Source organism: Dendroctonus ponderosae, unplaced genomic scaffold (assembly GCF_020466585.1).
Source record: "Dendroctonus ponderosae isolate FM_Combo_2020 unplaced genomic scaffold, Dpon_F_20191213v2 Dpon_F_20191213_1, whole genome shotgun sequence".
NCBI classification, from domain to species: Eukaryota; Metazoa; Arthropoda; class Insecta; order Coleoptera; family Curculionidae; genus Dendroctonus; species Dendroctonus ponderosae.
In genome coordinates this window covers 15,449,725-15,465,433 of record NW_026017110.1, presented here as the reverse complement: position 1 = coordinate 15,465,433, position 15,709 = coordinate 15,449,725, and the positions used below count along the sequence as shown (strand labels likewise).

The window sequence follows — 15,709 nt, the reverse complement described above, 5'->3', positions numbered from 1 at the left end:
AGCTTAATGCCAGAGCGATAAGTTGTATTTGCTGTTAATTTTTCGGGCTCTTGGTTGTCGCATTAGAAAATTGTTGCGTGCTGACAAAAGTATTTGAAGTGAACTTCGGCCTGATTAAGACCTGAAGGCATATATTCAGGTTCAAGTATTATTTATAACTGCACTTGCGGTTACGAGAGTGTCGTAAATGTACCTTTTTTACCTATTTTCCATAGTTTTCAGTCAGAATTAAGACCGCCAGCTTTGTTATTTTTACTAATAATGTCTTTCTTTGGAGATTTATAAGAAAATGTGTGCGGAGGAATTTCTCAGGGACTATTTCTTTGAGTAAGCACATTTTCAGTATATTCACCCTTTGTAAAGAGGATTCTTTAATTGTTCTGTTCACAATTTATTTATCTTGGTCGCAATTTGTATGATTGCTAATTTGACATAATTTTACTTGTACTTATAGGTTTTACATAAATTTATATCTTAGTATTTCTGTTGTTTTTGCTATTATTCGCTCTAAGAGCGTTTTCAATTGTCATGTTCTAACAAATGTTCAGACATCATCTTCCGATTTTATCTCGGTGCAGAAATTTAAGGCTTCAAATTCGGGTTAGTAAGCTGGCTCATTATCAATATCATTTCTGGCTTATACGGTGAGCAGCACATGATATTTCATACATGTAGCTTTATGCAAATTAAGTTATTCACCCCCTTAGTAAATCCTTTGTTATATTAAGGAAGGCAGGTGCAGTACATCTAAAGTGAAAGCGTGTAGCTGGTTTTGAAAGGGGCAGAAGCTTAGTGATTGCAGCCGAACCATTTTCACTGCCAATTTTCCTCTGCAGTTTTCAACATTAAAAACTGCCCCCTTTGCATTCATCATGTTTTCGCTTTTGTTTTGAAATATTCAATCAAGTCTATTGTCGACAGAATATTTTATGTATGTCCAATATATTGCTTTTATTCGGATTTTTAATGGATATTTATTGATTTTACAACCGCTTTCCGTTGAAATGTTTTGATGCGGTTTTTCGGTCACACAATAGGTGCGAGCAGAACAATCGAGATATTTTGAGGTAAATTATGAAATTTTAATTTAGTTCTAGTCCCCATGTGCGTGAAACAAGTACATATATACAAATATCCACAAAGTTAATATGGAAGAAGTAAGAACATATAATTCGAGAGCACACTTTTCGAATTGAAAGTTCCTCTCTAAATTAACCTTCTGGCTCAATGGTTTTATTTGATAGAGGGTGTTCGGAAAAACGCGTTAGTAAATTTTTAAGGGTGATTCTACATGCTGAAATAATGGTAGAAAGTCCCGTAACAAAAATTCAGAATCTTAATATTTTCCTAGTTACAGCTCATCAAACTACGCGGATCAAATTGAAAATCGGTACAAAGTTTTATCATAATGCTCTGTAACTTTCCGATTAAAAATTATTTTTCCGCTTTGCCACTAGCTGGCACTTTATTCGTAATCCAAATTTAATTAATCGTTTTTGAAACACCAAATGTTGCAAAACAGAATCTGCCATTTTAAACATTATGAAATACTAGACAAAAATGTGTTCTTCACACGACTTACACGAGCAATATACACATTGTTGATTTGCTTCTTGAACGAAAAACATCTTCGTTCAAGAAGCAAATCAACAATGTGTATATTACTTCATTCCAGTGGTCTTGTGTTTAATTGGAATCGCAACAAATCAATCCATCTGGTTTTAAAATGCACCAAATTTGACAATTTATAGTAATTATTGTAAATATTACCTGTCCAATTTAGATTAAAATGTTGTGTTCTTAAACCGCTGAATTAAAACGGATCGAGAATATTCAAATGTTGCGTTGACACTGGATTGAGAGAAATAAAAACTTTGATGTCGATTTGCTCCTAAACGAAGAGGTTTTTCGAGTTGTGCTAAGAGCATAGGGTTTGTCCCGTACTTGCTAATGTTTACAATGGCGGATTCCTTTTTGCGATATTTTGCGTGACAAAAAGATATGCGGAAAATAAAATTTGGATTGCAAGTAAATGCCATCTAGTGGCAAAATCGAGAAACATTTCTATCAGAAAGTTTGAGAATACTAAACGAAAACTTTGTTCCAATTTTCATTTTCATCCACTAATAAATGTGCATAATAGATCAAATAAAAAGAAAAAACTTAAGTTTGATCAGCTGAACTCGAATTTTTCTTACATGACTTACTATACTGCTGTTATTTTAGCATATGCAATCACCCTTAAAATTTTCTTAGCGCATTTTGCGAACACCCTGTATACTGAATTGGAAATAAGTTATTAAAAAAATCACACAAGAAATATTTTGCTGGGGATAAGAAGCTTGTGCAAATGATGTGTGCTTTAAATAAAGTTAATTAGGGTTAATTTGAAAAATTGAAAAATCATCTGAGGATTTAAGATTTTACTTTTTGAACTGCTCCCGCTCTTGTTTATGTTTATCATTAAGTCCTAAGTGAAGTTGAAACCGTCTTTAAAAAAAACTTATTACCGTTTTCTGGAGAAACATTAAATTGATTATTAAGGGGGGGTTGCTTATCTTGCTCTCAACGAAAAAATCGAAATATTTTCAAAAAGCTTAGTAAAATATTCCTGACTATTAAGATGGAGTGATGTCTCTATACGTGGCCTCCCGGATAAAGAGCTTTGAAACCAATCCACTACAGTGTTGATTTAGAAGCTCCAATAAAAATACGTAAGTTTGATTTACCATTGAGAAAAATTGTTTTTTTTTGAGCGACGACGAGAGTTTCAACACAAAAAATACGTTAGAAAAGTGTGCGATTTTTCGTCGAACAGCTAAGATATAGCAGCCGACAGGCAATGTTACATCAACCATTTTATCTAATCTCTTAATTATTATTCATTTATCTATGTGTACATGCACAATACATTGATAACTAGATTGGATATGGTATTGATTAGTCAAAGCTCATTATTAGCCTTGATGCCTACGTCTCGATAACATCCATTGTTATCATTAATAGGTGTGTTGTAACTACTTGGTACAGGATGTTGCAAACCCCCATACATCCAGTAAAATTAATTAGTAGTTATTCTGTTGTAAATTGACTCAGCTTTGGGCTCAAATTATATTTTAACCGGCCTCACTTAGTAGAACACTCTGTATTGATTTAATCACTAAAAGCTAATATTTCCTATGATAATAGAATCCGTCGTCTTTTCTCTGGCACATGCTTAAGCAAAGGAAATTTAAATGTGATCGTATCCATGCAGTTTACTTCAAAACTTTACTCTAAGGGGTTCCATGATGTTCAACAAAATGTAAAGGAAATTAAATTATGTTCGAGCATACACAATATTTCCTTTGAACGTTATGTAGATGCAGATATGTTTCGTAGATAGCTTTGGCATCGACATAGTTATCAATAGTATTGCAGGTTTTGGATGAAATGAAATTGAGCATTCTACAAAGCAAATTTTTGCGAAAGGACTGCAATTTTAATTCAGCCAGAACTTGAAGAAAATATTTTAATGTTGAATGCTAGTTGGTATATTCCATATCAGCGTTAAATGGTGGATCCCACTACTGAATATTTTCAAAACCCTTATTCAGTTTCTGCTTTTTCATTTCTGCATTCTTATAGCATAACTTCTAATCTTATCTCTTGCTTCACTTCATTGGACATAAAATCCTGAAATGTGATTGTCATAATGCTGTAAATAACGGTTGTGATTTTTTTCATGCTGAAAGTGTGGTTTTGTTGGGCGCTAAATACTAAAAAGTGTACCACGAATAATCGGAGCATGTCGATGATAAGTCTGAATATAAAATATATTGTAACTGAAAACATATCAATTTTTTCGTCGAATGCGACACAGCTAAATCAACGAAATGAAAAATGGGATATCGTTGGGCGAGTCAGTCATGCGACCGGGGAATTTTTTATAAAATTAGTCCCCTTCTACATTTTATATACGAGAATAAACCCTTATCAAGATGCGCCCGACAACCGCTCTCTTTTAATAAAAGTGAAGTGTTGCCTGAAAGCATCTTTTCGAATGACCACGCTGTATTGTGGCCCTTCGGTTACCGAAATTACTTTTATTCATCGATTTAGAAAGATAATTTTGGAGTCATTTTTATTCCAATTTTTATTTTTCTGGCTCTGTTGAGTTCTTTTTCGAGTGGAGCGAATTGGATGGATAAAGGAGCACTACGTTAAGCATCGTTTTAGGGTAAACTGCAGTCAACAGGCAATTTATTTCTATTGAGAACAAAATTCAAATTAACCAATTTATCGGTGGTTTTACCGATATTAATTTTTCGCCTGAGATTTCTTAATTCTGCTAAAAATTGGATCTCCTGGAAAATAAACAAGTAAACTTGCTCGACTGCTTTCATTAAGAAATAGATTTTTCTTTATGAATTCACTTTTATATAAGCGGAAAATTATGCGATTTTTCAACTTCCGGGCAGCGACTGAAATTAAGGTTTTGGTTCCTTATGGTAGCAAGTAATTTAAATGTCAGGTTTGAATAAATCTAAAATTGTTCTGGAAATATTGTCAAGCTTCCTTTTTTGCATTTCAAAACTCGGCAAATATTGTTGCTGGAAAAACCGAACATAAAACATTCCCTAATAAGGAAACTGACAGAAAAATCATAAAAAACGATTTCTGAACTATTCCCATATTATACTTGAAGCTATAAATAACGGTTCTGAAAACTAATTTGCATTAAACATTCAAAAATACTCAAGTTCAACTGAAGATTCCAGTTAAGTAAATGAAGGCTCCAATTGTTCTTGAACCAAGTGTGTTTCGCTTTTAATTACGTTGCATTTCCTTGATACAGACCTGAATAGATCGGTCATTATCCTTTTAATGTGAAGGGGGACGAATAAGGGCCAATTCTGCGATGACTCACAGGCTGTTGCGTAATATTATTAGGAATCGAATGGATCTAAAGCCGTCACTGGGGCTCTAGGGAGCTGACGTCATTGTGCACTTGTTTTTCTCACACGCTTTAATATGCAATTTGTGACTGTTGAAAGGAGAAAGAATGGAAATTGCTTAGAGAAAAACTCTTTACAATATTCATAATTGTCCAACAAAAGTAAACGTACATTGATTGTTATAAATTTTGAACCCACACATTCTGAAGTTTGAGTTTTTATTGATGTAGCAGATATCAGATCAGCAATAAAAACATCAGAACATTAAATTGCTAATAAATCTCGTTGTCCTTCAATCTATGCAGCACTCAAAACATTTTTTGCTAAACAATAATGTTCAATTTGCCTCTTGTATTAAATTCTACCTTATATTCCATATGATTAAGAAGGCCTAAAAATACGAAGTCCGAACAGCGTTATTAGAACTGGAACTTATAAACTATTATTCTTTGATTAACTCTGAATAAATTGGAAACACAAAAAATCAACAAAAGTGTATTTAACGATTAAATTTGAACATACGAGTCCTTCGTCGACCAACTAATTTATGAATACAAACCGTGTTCTTTTCGCAATATAAGTCATCTATTAAATGAATTCCATTTGTTTTTCTTCCATTAGGTCAGAGAAATTTGTCAATATCCAGGATATGTTTATTTCCATTAAAATATGAATATGGCATAAATTAGGGCATAGGCTTAATCATTACTACAATTTTTTGCATTAGTAAAGTATTTTGTATGAACAAAGTCACCAGGAAGCCGTAAATAAATCTAGAAGATAGTGGCGTTCAGTTGGGCTAAGCATATTTTCCAAAACGCTTGTGTTGAAACGCTAGATTTCGTTTTCCAGGCTTCACTGGGGAAATTATTGCCAACTGTGATAAAGTAAAATTTTGAGTTCCTCTTTGGTTTGTCTGCTGATAATTTCTCTCCAAGTAAAAAGAAGTCAATGACCAAACTTAAATTCTTTTTTTTGTACCTATAATTCGTTATATGCACCTTCAATGATAAGTTTACATATTTTCAGTACCTATTTGGTAAACGGAAAGCAAGAAATCATTTTTGTTTTTGAAACTCAACATTAATCTTGTGTTTTCTATCATGTAATTGATTCAAGTTAATTCATTTTTAAGATTATAAGAAACAAAGTTCCACCATAAACCAACCATCAAGACAATCCGCCCTGATATCAAAGAGTTTCTGTTTCAAGTTCGGTAAATGTATTTCAAAATTCAATATCGAAATATTTTGGGCGTTAGGGGCAAGCGGCAAACTTTAACTTTGTAATTAACAAGTTTTTGGTATAATTTTAAAGCTTAGGAAGTTTGATGCAGTGCATTGTAAATCTGGCTAAATGTTGAAGAGGAACTGTGCCTTTCTGACGAACTTGCTATTTGCCTTAATTAAATTTCGTAAGTTGGCGGGATGGTTTGCCTAGTTGTAAATTATGCCTCTAAAATGTTAAATCAAATAATTAGTGGCAGCAATGATATAGTGTTGTTTGATTATAAACAATTCTATATTTATCATTGATTTATTCGTACTGTATCCGTTCCTAATATCAATATAGAAACTGTGTACATTATTTGTTCTTGTTTATAAGCATACGAATGTTGCTGTAGATTATTGATAAGTTTCATTTGGTTTTTCCTGCTTCACGACGTTCCGAAAATACTTAAATTTTAAGTTTCAGCCCTTTTGTTCTCAATTTTGAATGTTTTATTTGCGTTTGTTTATTTGCTTAATGTGATTTCAAATTATCACTTGAAATAATTTTATTTTCAATCTTCATTACATAGTAATATTTTATTACCAACTGGACCAGAATAGCCTAAGTAAATATGGTTTTATAAATGAAGCTCTTCAAATAAACTGAAAAATAAAAAGACCGAATGCCGAAGTCCCCAATTAGATTTCTAGAATTTGACCTAAAACCCCTTGATTCCATTCTATGAGCTCGGCGATAACAGAAAGTTATCCTGAACCATAAAGAGGTTAAAGCTCCGGTTTAGGGCAGATTCTTTTCGCTGCAGAAATTTTCAGAACTTCGAACTTATATAAGACGAGGGGAAGTTCTCCTTTCAACTGGTTCCTAATCTTGCTAACAGCGCGAGTAATTTGTGAAAAAATGTTTTCGAAAACTTTCGCATTTCTAGACTTTCTATTAAAGTAATTTGATCGTTTGTTACCATCAGTTAACCTGGAACTCAATTAACAGCAGGTGTATCTGGAGGAGTTCAAGGGAATTTATATGTTTTATGTCAAACTTTCATAATTAGTAAGTTTGAGAGCAATTTATTTTCTGGTGTGAATTATTTAACAACATCAAATGTTCAGGGTGTGGATGATAAATAATGTTTGGTTGGTAGTAATGTTGCTTTTTTTGAGCAATAAGCGCACACTAAATGATTCAAACGTATTCAAAATACAGCTGAACACCGTTTCTAAAATGAGCGCTATGTAGGAAAGAGCAAGATGATGTTTCTCTATAACAAATAGAAATTTCTCATATCAAATAAGTTTCCATGTCTCAAATGTATACTCAATAAACGAACAGAAATTGTCTGCTATAGCAGTCTAAATTCAAATATTTTTGAACTAGAAATGGCATTGAAAACGCCGCATTTCTGCTTTATTTGGAATTCCAAATAAGACAAATTGTCTATCGCTCTTTGTGCAGAAATGCGACTGTACAAGTAACCATCGCTATTGATGTGTTATGCAGTTCTGATCTTCTGACATGTTTCCAGGTTCGTGTCAGAAACTAGAAAATAGTCCAGTTTCTGCGAATAAGAATACACGTGATATTTTTCTCTTGTTTTTACAATGTTAATGGTAAGCAATAGTGTTTTTAATTATCTAAATATCAGGAAATAGCGGCTATAAAATGGTTGATAAATGACTGGTTGTCGTGCCCAAACCACATCAAAATGAAATAGTTACTGTGAATATCTAATATTATGAGAGCGAAGCTTGCACTCACCAACGAATACTTACTTATAAAGCTTTCAAGGGTGTCTCTTATCAAAGAGCTAATCAGAACAAGCCAGTTACATCATCATTCATCCAGCTCGTAAATGCGTGCGTGATTTTTGGATGATTTCGAGGCTAAAACTGATTGTTGTTAATTATTTTCAAATGTTTTCCAAGCTGAATAACTTCGCTGGATATATTCGCATGCAAGTAAATTAAACAAGCTAATCTGAAACTTATAATAAAATCATCTGAAAGAGGAGCTTTGAGTATAATGTGTATTTACAATTCGGAGTCGACCACGCATATATTTAATTAGTTATTCATTCAATGGAGATGGAAAGTTTATATGTGTAGTTTAACAATTCGCTTATTTCGAACTTGTTCGTTGATAATTTTTGTTTTGCTTTTTCAAAAATGATAATAATAATTATTTTATATCTATAATACTATTTCAAAATTACTATGCAAAATATAAAATAAGCCATTGTCAGTTTATAGTAAAAAAAATGAGCATAATGAAATTTTCAGTGTTCCACAGTTATATTCAATATACCCTTCTAGAGTGTAGGGTTTAAAATCTGTCAGCAATTTAATGCGGACATTTTTCAATCAATTTAAGTCTTCAATTTCTAAAGTGTGTTGTTTAATACTTTTTCGATTATTTCCAAATCTCTTTCAGTGCTAAGCATTATTTTGCGATTGTTTCCTTGGGTCTCAACTGGACTTTTTAAGTATTATAATTTTAATAAGAAATCACGAGGTAGTTAGGGTGTATAAGCCGCAAAGGGTAAAGTGTTTCAATTCTTCCAAATATTCATAATCATTAAGTTTCGATAGAAAGCCAAGCATTTGTAGATCCCTGTGTTTAAAAAAACAAAAAAATTCTGCATAACAAATATCCAGGCAAAATGTGGAAACAAAGCAAATTACAACTAATTTATACGTTTAGCAAACACGAGTGGTTCAATTTCAATGTGAAAACTTTGGAGTGAAACACCTCTAAAGATGCAAGTAACCCGTGCTAGCGAAACGTCAGGATTTTTTCTACGACGAATACAAACTCTTTAGTTGAAAGCGTAACTCACTTAATTCGTTTGTCGTTTGATAGTTTAAATAGTAACTAATGTAATAATTTCTATTTCAGATGAACCGCCCTATTCAAGTAAAACCAGCGGATACCGAAAACCGTGGTGGTGAGTTAAATTTTTGTGCTAAATATTGTGGCTCAATGTTAAACTTAACAATATATTAGAGAATAAAGTTATTTTATTTTTTGTCAAAGTCGGATGACTGAATCTTTCATTGCATTACTTTTTAGATTTATTTCACTGACTTTGACACTAAACTTTCAACTAACATACTTCGCAAAGCCATTTATATATGTCTAAAAGTTTGCACAGAACCTCAGCTGAAATATATACTGATAAATTATATAATATTCAAGCAGGACTTCTTGATCGTAAGTTATCAACACCGAAAATTTATTTTACAGATTTTGAGAAAGAAAAAAGCGCAAAATCAGGCTCGTTTAACCGATTTTATAATAACGGGGATGGTACCGGTAAGCATCGACGTAGTTAGAAATTTTTCACACCAGTTTTACGATATTTCATTATAAGTATTCATTATTTGACTTTGGAAATTTTATACAATTTGGTAGATATTTGATTTGTTTTATTATTTTGCTAGTCAGTAATTATTTCAATATCAGAACACATAATGCTTCTATCATCATCCATCTTCTCGTAAACTTCTGCGTTCATTTTCCTGTTGGCGGGTTAAATCAGATCAGATCAATGTATTAAAATGGAGCAACTGAATAGTTTTGCCAAAATGTGTACACACGAGAAGATGGAAGATTTGTTACCGGTTCGTTTCGGTAAATTGCTTTTACAAATTTGGATCTATGGTTCGTTTATTGACGTCATAAAATTTTATCGCACAATGACGAAGCAATCGGAATATTACTAGAAAAAGTATGAAAACTAAGCAAATGCATTAATTTATGACGCCATGAACAACCTTTAAAAATTCCTTTTGTAGATTTTTCCATTTGTGGCACTATCTTTTAACTTTGCTATTGTATTTTCGCAATTCTCTATCTAGACTTTCCTTCTTATATTTGCTTGTATTAAAATCCAGTCAATCATTTTTCAAACTCTGCATGATATATTTAAGGTATAAAAAGTGATTATCCCATTAAAACCGATCGATAATTGCTACTTTATAGTGATTTAAGCAATTCGAATGAAGCATTAATCAACTGCAAGAAACGTATTCGGGAAAATTAATAAATATTAAATTTAAGCCCTTGTTGTAAAGTTCGGTATAAATTAATAACTTACCCGAGTTAGTTTTCATTTTCAATTAAAATGTTAATATATTCACAAGCGCAAACTTGAATTTTTGCTTTAAACAGGCGCCGAAGGGTTGAGAGGAGCCATAAGCATGTTCTCATTTTAAATCTGAAGTAATCAATTCAATGGGTAGGAGGATTAGATTAGGAATAGTTCGAAGTTTACTCCTATATTCCTTTGTGTTTATGCAGAACCAACCAGAGCATAATGAACATAATTCCAACACTGAGGTAGAAAATACACTTATCTTCATAAAGTACTTGCTTGTTCCAAGGATAACTACTGCTCGAAATGAGTAATAATTTTAGAATATTTTTATTTCAACAATAATGTTGGGTTTACGTGCATATACACACATTGCAATTCTACTTGTAGGAGAAATGCCTACAAGTAGAATCCGAAATTAGTGAGCGACTTTTGAAAGCATATACGCAATGCAAATAAACTAATTAATGTGACTTGGACTAGGTATAGTAAGGCTCGGTATCTTCTTTCCCGGCAATTTTATCTGGTAGACTGGATAACGACTGTTGTAGGTTTTTTTTGCAATAGAACAACTATATTTTTTGCAACTTGTGCCATAAAAACAAATAACTTCGTGCTGGTTCGCTGGACTTCTTCGCATTTTCAATGTGTAGGTAGTTTAATCTGCATGTTTGTCAAAATTGCCTAAGCTGGAAACTTGGAATTCGAGCATATACAGGGTGTCCAAGATAAGGATGCATGGGATCTCCGAAACCGTAAGATATACGAAGTCGATTGAGTTACGAGAAAGTTGCATCAGGGGGTCATATACATGGCGATTTCACCAAACAAGTTTTTCTTTCAATTTTTGAGATATTTCAGAAAAAGTGATTTTACAGATTTTCGTTTTAATTCATTGTTAAAATTATTTTAAATCATATCAAAAAATACTTTCTCAGTGCACCTTTTCGAGCTCTACAGTTTCGTTTCTTTCAAACCACCATCAACTTCTGTTTTTTTATAAGGTCCGAAGAAAAATACGTAACGTATTAGTAATTCAACGATGTATTATAGTATGATTTGTTGCGGTTCTCAAAGTTAGACGTCTGAAATTTGACCTATTAAGCTGCTTTATTTCAGGATTTTAATTTAGTTGTAACAATGTGTATTTATTCAAAAAATGTATTGAGCTGTTTTTCGTAATTTAACCAACTTCGTATGTCTAACGGTTTCGAGATCCTCATACATGGATCGTTCTCTTCGTCGCCCTTTATACGAAATGATGGCATTAAAAACCGTAAAATATTTTTTATATAAATACTGGCTGTTAATCAGCTAAGATAAGATTATTTTAATGAAAACTAATAGAAAGATGATCAGTTCAGTTGATTGATGAAGAAGCGGTGGAAATTAGCACTTGAAAAAAATCCGCGGTCTTGTAAAAACGATTTTCACCGACCGATCTGAGTTGCTTAAAAGTGAAGATAATAATTCTTGGTTGAATCAGATAAAATTAAAAGAAAGTTTCTCTAAGTGCAATAGGAATCGTTGGCCCTCACATAGGTTATCAAGCCAGAGTAGAAGAAAACTGTATAAAACATAGAACTGAAACACAAAGAGAAACATCAGTCAGTAACAGTAGTCGCTGAAATACCTAAGTTTAAGTAAATGTCGGCAATTTACTACAAGAAATGAACCTCATCCGAGATATTCAATTCTCTTAGGGCGAGCGATTCACGGGAACTCCCGTTTAGGAAGTTGATTGTTTTATTTTAAATAAAGAGTTCGCCTATCTTAAAGGCTTTGTTCATAGGGATTCGTTCCCCTTTTTCCCCACGTTTTTCGACGGAACGGGTTTTAATCAATATGAGAAACATTGGCTGATAAATATTTAATTCCGGTATGACTGAGGACATGCCATTCGCCTAATTATAGATGGTAATGAAAAACAAAACCAACACTTAGGACATTGGTCAGTTAGTCACGCAATAGAGTTCATCAAAAATAACATTTTATTTATTTACTAGCAGTTGTAAGCAAAAAAATCTTATCAAGATGGGTCACTTGAAGAGATATGAATATGCCTCTTTATTTTCGCAGCTTTCAAGCTGGAGATTTCAAGGTAGCCGAATATTGGCACACATCATTATTTAGATTGTATCTGCTCTCAAAGTAACTGTCAGAAAAGTCACTCACATTTCCAATCTTCTTGCGCATACATTTATTCTTTGAAAGTTCATTTTTACGTTCTAGTGAGCACCCTCGATTCTATATGACAAAAACTACCCCAACTTTCTGATAAGCCGTTGTCAATCACTACCCTGGGGAATATTCCCATCTAACGGAGAGCATGGTAATTTAAATCGGGGCGTTTATCGCCAACTTTTAGAAAACGTTAACTCAACTTTTTCACCTTCGGTAACCAATTATGCCAAAATTAGTCATTCTTTTTACAAGATACAGCCCGTTGTGTCAACATTTCCTTTGCCAGGTCAACGTTTGTTTTCTGATAATATGTGAGAACCAGCATGTAAAGTAGCTCTTAATACACGAGGGTGATTATACGTTTCTTTAGTGCATGTATGGTATGATTTCCATCGACTACTACCTTATTATTATGCCGAGTGTTAAATAGTTTGAAAATTTGCACAAGAGTTTGCTGAGCCCGAAGAATAGTAAGTATGATAATGAATAATAAAGAATGATAAACAAGTTATTTACAACTGTATCTTTGACATGTTATACCCTAAAATAATGTATTTCAAAATTATTAAATTTCCGGAAAAAAATTATCAAATAAACTCCATTGGTGGCGGATCAAAGATACCGTTACTATATTACTACAAATTTTGCCAAAATGTTTGCTTATTTCGAATGCATTTAAGTTACCGTTTGTCGCAATGAATTTTTAAGATTTCAGACAGTAACCTTGTCTAAAACAAAAATTACTTCTTAAACCAAAATATAGTGAAATTAGGTCTGAAGAGCATGACGGCCAATTTAAAAAAAATATATGTAACTCATCCGTTAATCACAAAGTTGAATGAGAGTAGTATCGAATCTAAGCAAAAACATTTTAAAAATTAAAATTAAATTGTGAAATATTCCAAAAAACTTTTTAATAATGTAAAAGCTCCAATAAGTCTGTAGCAATAAATGCGTGCTAAACCAAAACAAAAATGGTATATGCGCTTTGTATATTTCACGATAAAGGTGAAAATAATTACAGACAACAGATAGGAAATAATTCGATGTGCTTGCCAATCTTGCAAAAGTCGCTTGATTTATGTTCTGGCAGCAAAATTCAAAATGTTGATTAAAAGTCTAGTAAGAAATATTTTTTACAAAATCTCACCAGATAATTTCAGAAATATGCACAAAAATCCGGCTAAAAATTATACTTGTTGACTTTCAAAGACTATAGATCGGGATTAATGTTTGCCGATTCGAAAAGATTTGCCTTTAAACATGCACACACCTTTTCACCAAAAATTAGTTAACGTTGGTTTCTTTTTTATCAATGTTTGCCGACTTCCAGTTTGAAAGCACGCTTTAAACACTAAAATTAATTCAAGCTTAGTTGCCTCATTTAATTTAAAAGCATTTAGAAAACATAATGTTTCTTTTTCCCTAAGGTTAAAACATTGTCATAACACATTAAGCAAACATTAATGTATAGCAAATACTGGGAAGAGCTTAATTAAGTGAAGTTGGGCCATTTAAGGGCCTTAAAGTAACACTTGACCTGATTTTTTAAACTAATTAAATCGTGCGATGGGCTTTCTTTTAGATCCCCAAGGAAGTAATGAAGGATAAAAGCACTGTAATTGTAAGCCATTTTCAAATGCAAATAACGAAAATGGTAAAACCCAAAACATGCACTTACTTAACTTTAAATGGAGATGTTGATCTTTTGCAAAATTTCTACACTTTACAGGTCAAATAAAGCTGCATTCTAAACTGTTGAAATTAAAGGAAGTCTAATTGGGTTTTGTATTGAACTTTGAAGCAAGCGAACAAATTGAGGCAGGCAGCAATAGCAATATTAATTATTCTCTAATTGATAGACATCAAACAAACAAAAATTTATGCTGGAATGATGAATAGTATATAATTTTAACGACTAAGAAATAATTTGTCATTGTAATTCGCCAAAGAAGTTTGGTGAAAGTAATATGTCAAACTGGGCATTTATATTTTTATATTCAACTGCAGTGTAACTTTTCAAATTAAAAGTTTTATAAGGAATCCGCTTAAATTCCAACTAGACCGGGCGTTTTTAATTTTGGGATAGAAGGAATGTACTCTTAAGAAAATTAATTAAAAACAACACCCACACCCCAATCCGGTGCTTAAAGCTGGTGTTGCTGTTCGACATTTTTGTTTACTTGGAAAACATACTTTATTTATGGCAAAGAGGAAATAACGCAGTATATCCTCCTCCCTTATTAAATTACAAAAGAAAATCCATATTCTAGGATTATTTTCCTTTGGAGTTTCTACTGTGCCCCAGGGACCCGATGTAATTTGGATTAAAACCGTAACAGGAGCCGGGGCTCCTTAAACAAACACCAGAATTATCCCCTCGACACGAAATATGCAAAATGAAACACTCCTAAGAAATAAGAGGCGCAAAGGAACCTTCAGGTGTTGTTGCTCGGTCATTTGGCTAAATAATAAATAAGGCCGGATTCCCACGTTTCCTCTTCAGCACGTGCTTATTTCCTCAATTATTTATATGTCTTCAGATAGATAAAATTTAGTAAAAGGAAATCTAAATTACGTAAATTGGTTTAAAAGGCTTCTTGAATAATTCCCGAAATGCATTTATTATTTAAACGCTTACGCCAGTGTTCCTCTTTGCAAACGTTCGGATAAAGGGAAATACGTGGTGAAATACTGAATGAGGTCCTAATGTTTACTGTGAGCTATTGATTAATTTAATTCCGTCGTCTTTCTAATGGGAATGAAATGCGCATTAGGGTTTTATACTAATTAAATATTGCATTCCATGATAAACACACATTTTCCCAGTTTCTCTGGGAAAATGGGAAAATCTCAACCTCTTCGTTTGGTTTCATAGAACGTTGGTAAAAAGTATAAAATTTCGGTCATTACAATTAATGCTCATACTTTTAACAGTAAACATGAGTATGAGAAAGACAGATAAATCATTTATAGCTAGCTTGAAGAAGGTTGAACTGAGAGAGGTACGTGGTTTCACACGGACAAAAGAATCGTTTTCCAGGAAACCACAATTTAATTAGTTGCAATCACATTTTTCCCAACATTTTCAACAGTATTGAAATCAACTACAATTTTCAGGTGACCTCAAAGGTGAAAATTAAGAGATCATATTCTTTTATTCTTTTATGCAATAGATTCCAAATGAGTATCAGTTTCGTTTTTATCAGACCAAAAAACAATTGCATCTTTTTCTGCAACCATTAAATTATGAAGCCGTCTACGTTCT

General features: G+C 32.7%; 1 protein-coding gene across 12 annotated transcripts in view; it reads left to right on the top strand.

Moving 5' to 3' along the window:
* Nucleotides 1-15,709, top strand: part of LOC109541487 (CUGBP Elav-like family member 4) — a 350,630-nt gene that overhangs the window by 258,828 nt on the left and 76,093 nt on the right. For 9 of the 12 annotated variants that reach the window (XM_048661803.1, XM_048661825.1, XM_048661830.1 and 6 more), the window contains exons 2-3: nt 9,060-9,108; nt 9,408-9,476. In XM_048661803.1, coding sequence (XP_048517760.1) covers nt 9,060-9,108; nt 9,408-9,476 — 118 coding nt within the window. Of the gene's footprint in view, nt 1-9,059; nt 9,109-9,407; nt 9,477-15,709 lie in introns of those variants that run through there. The other 3 variants (XM_048661829.1, XM_048661814.1, XM_048661828.1) reach the window with 1 other exon arrangement.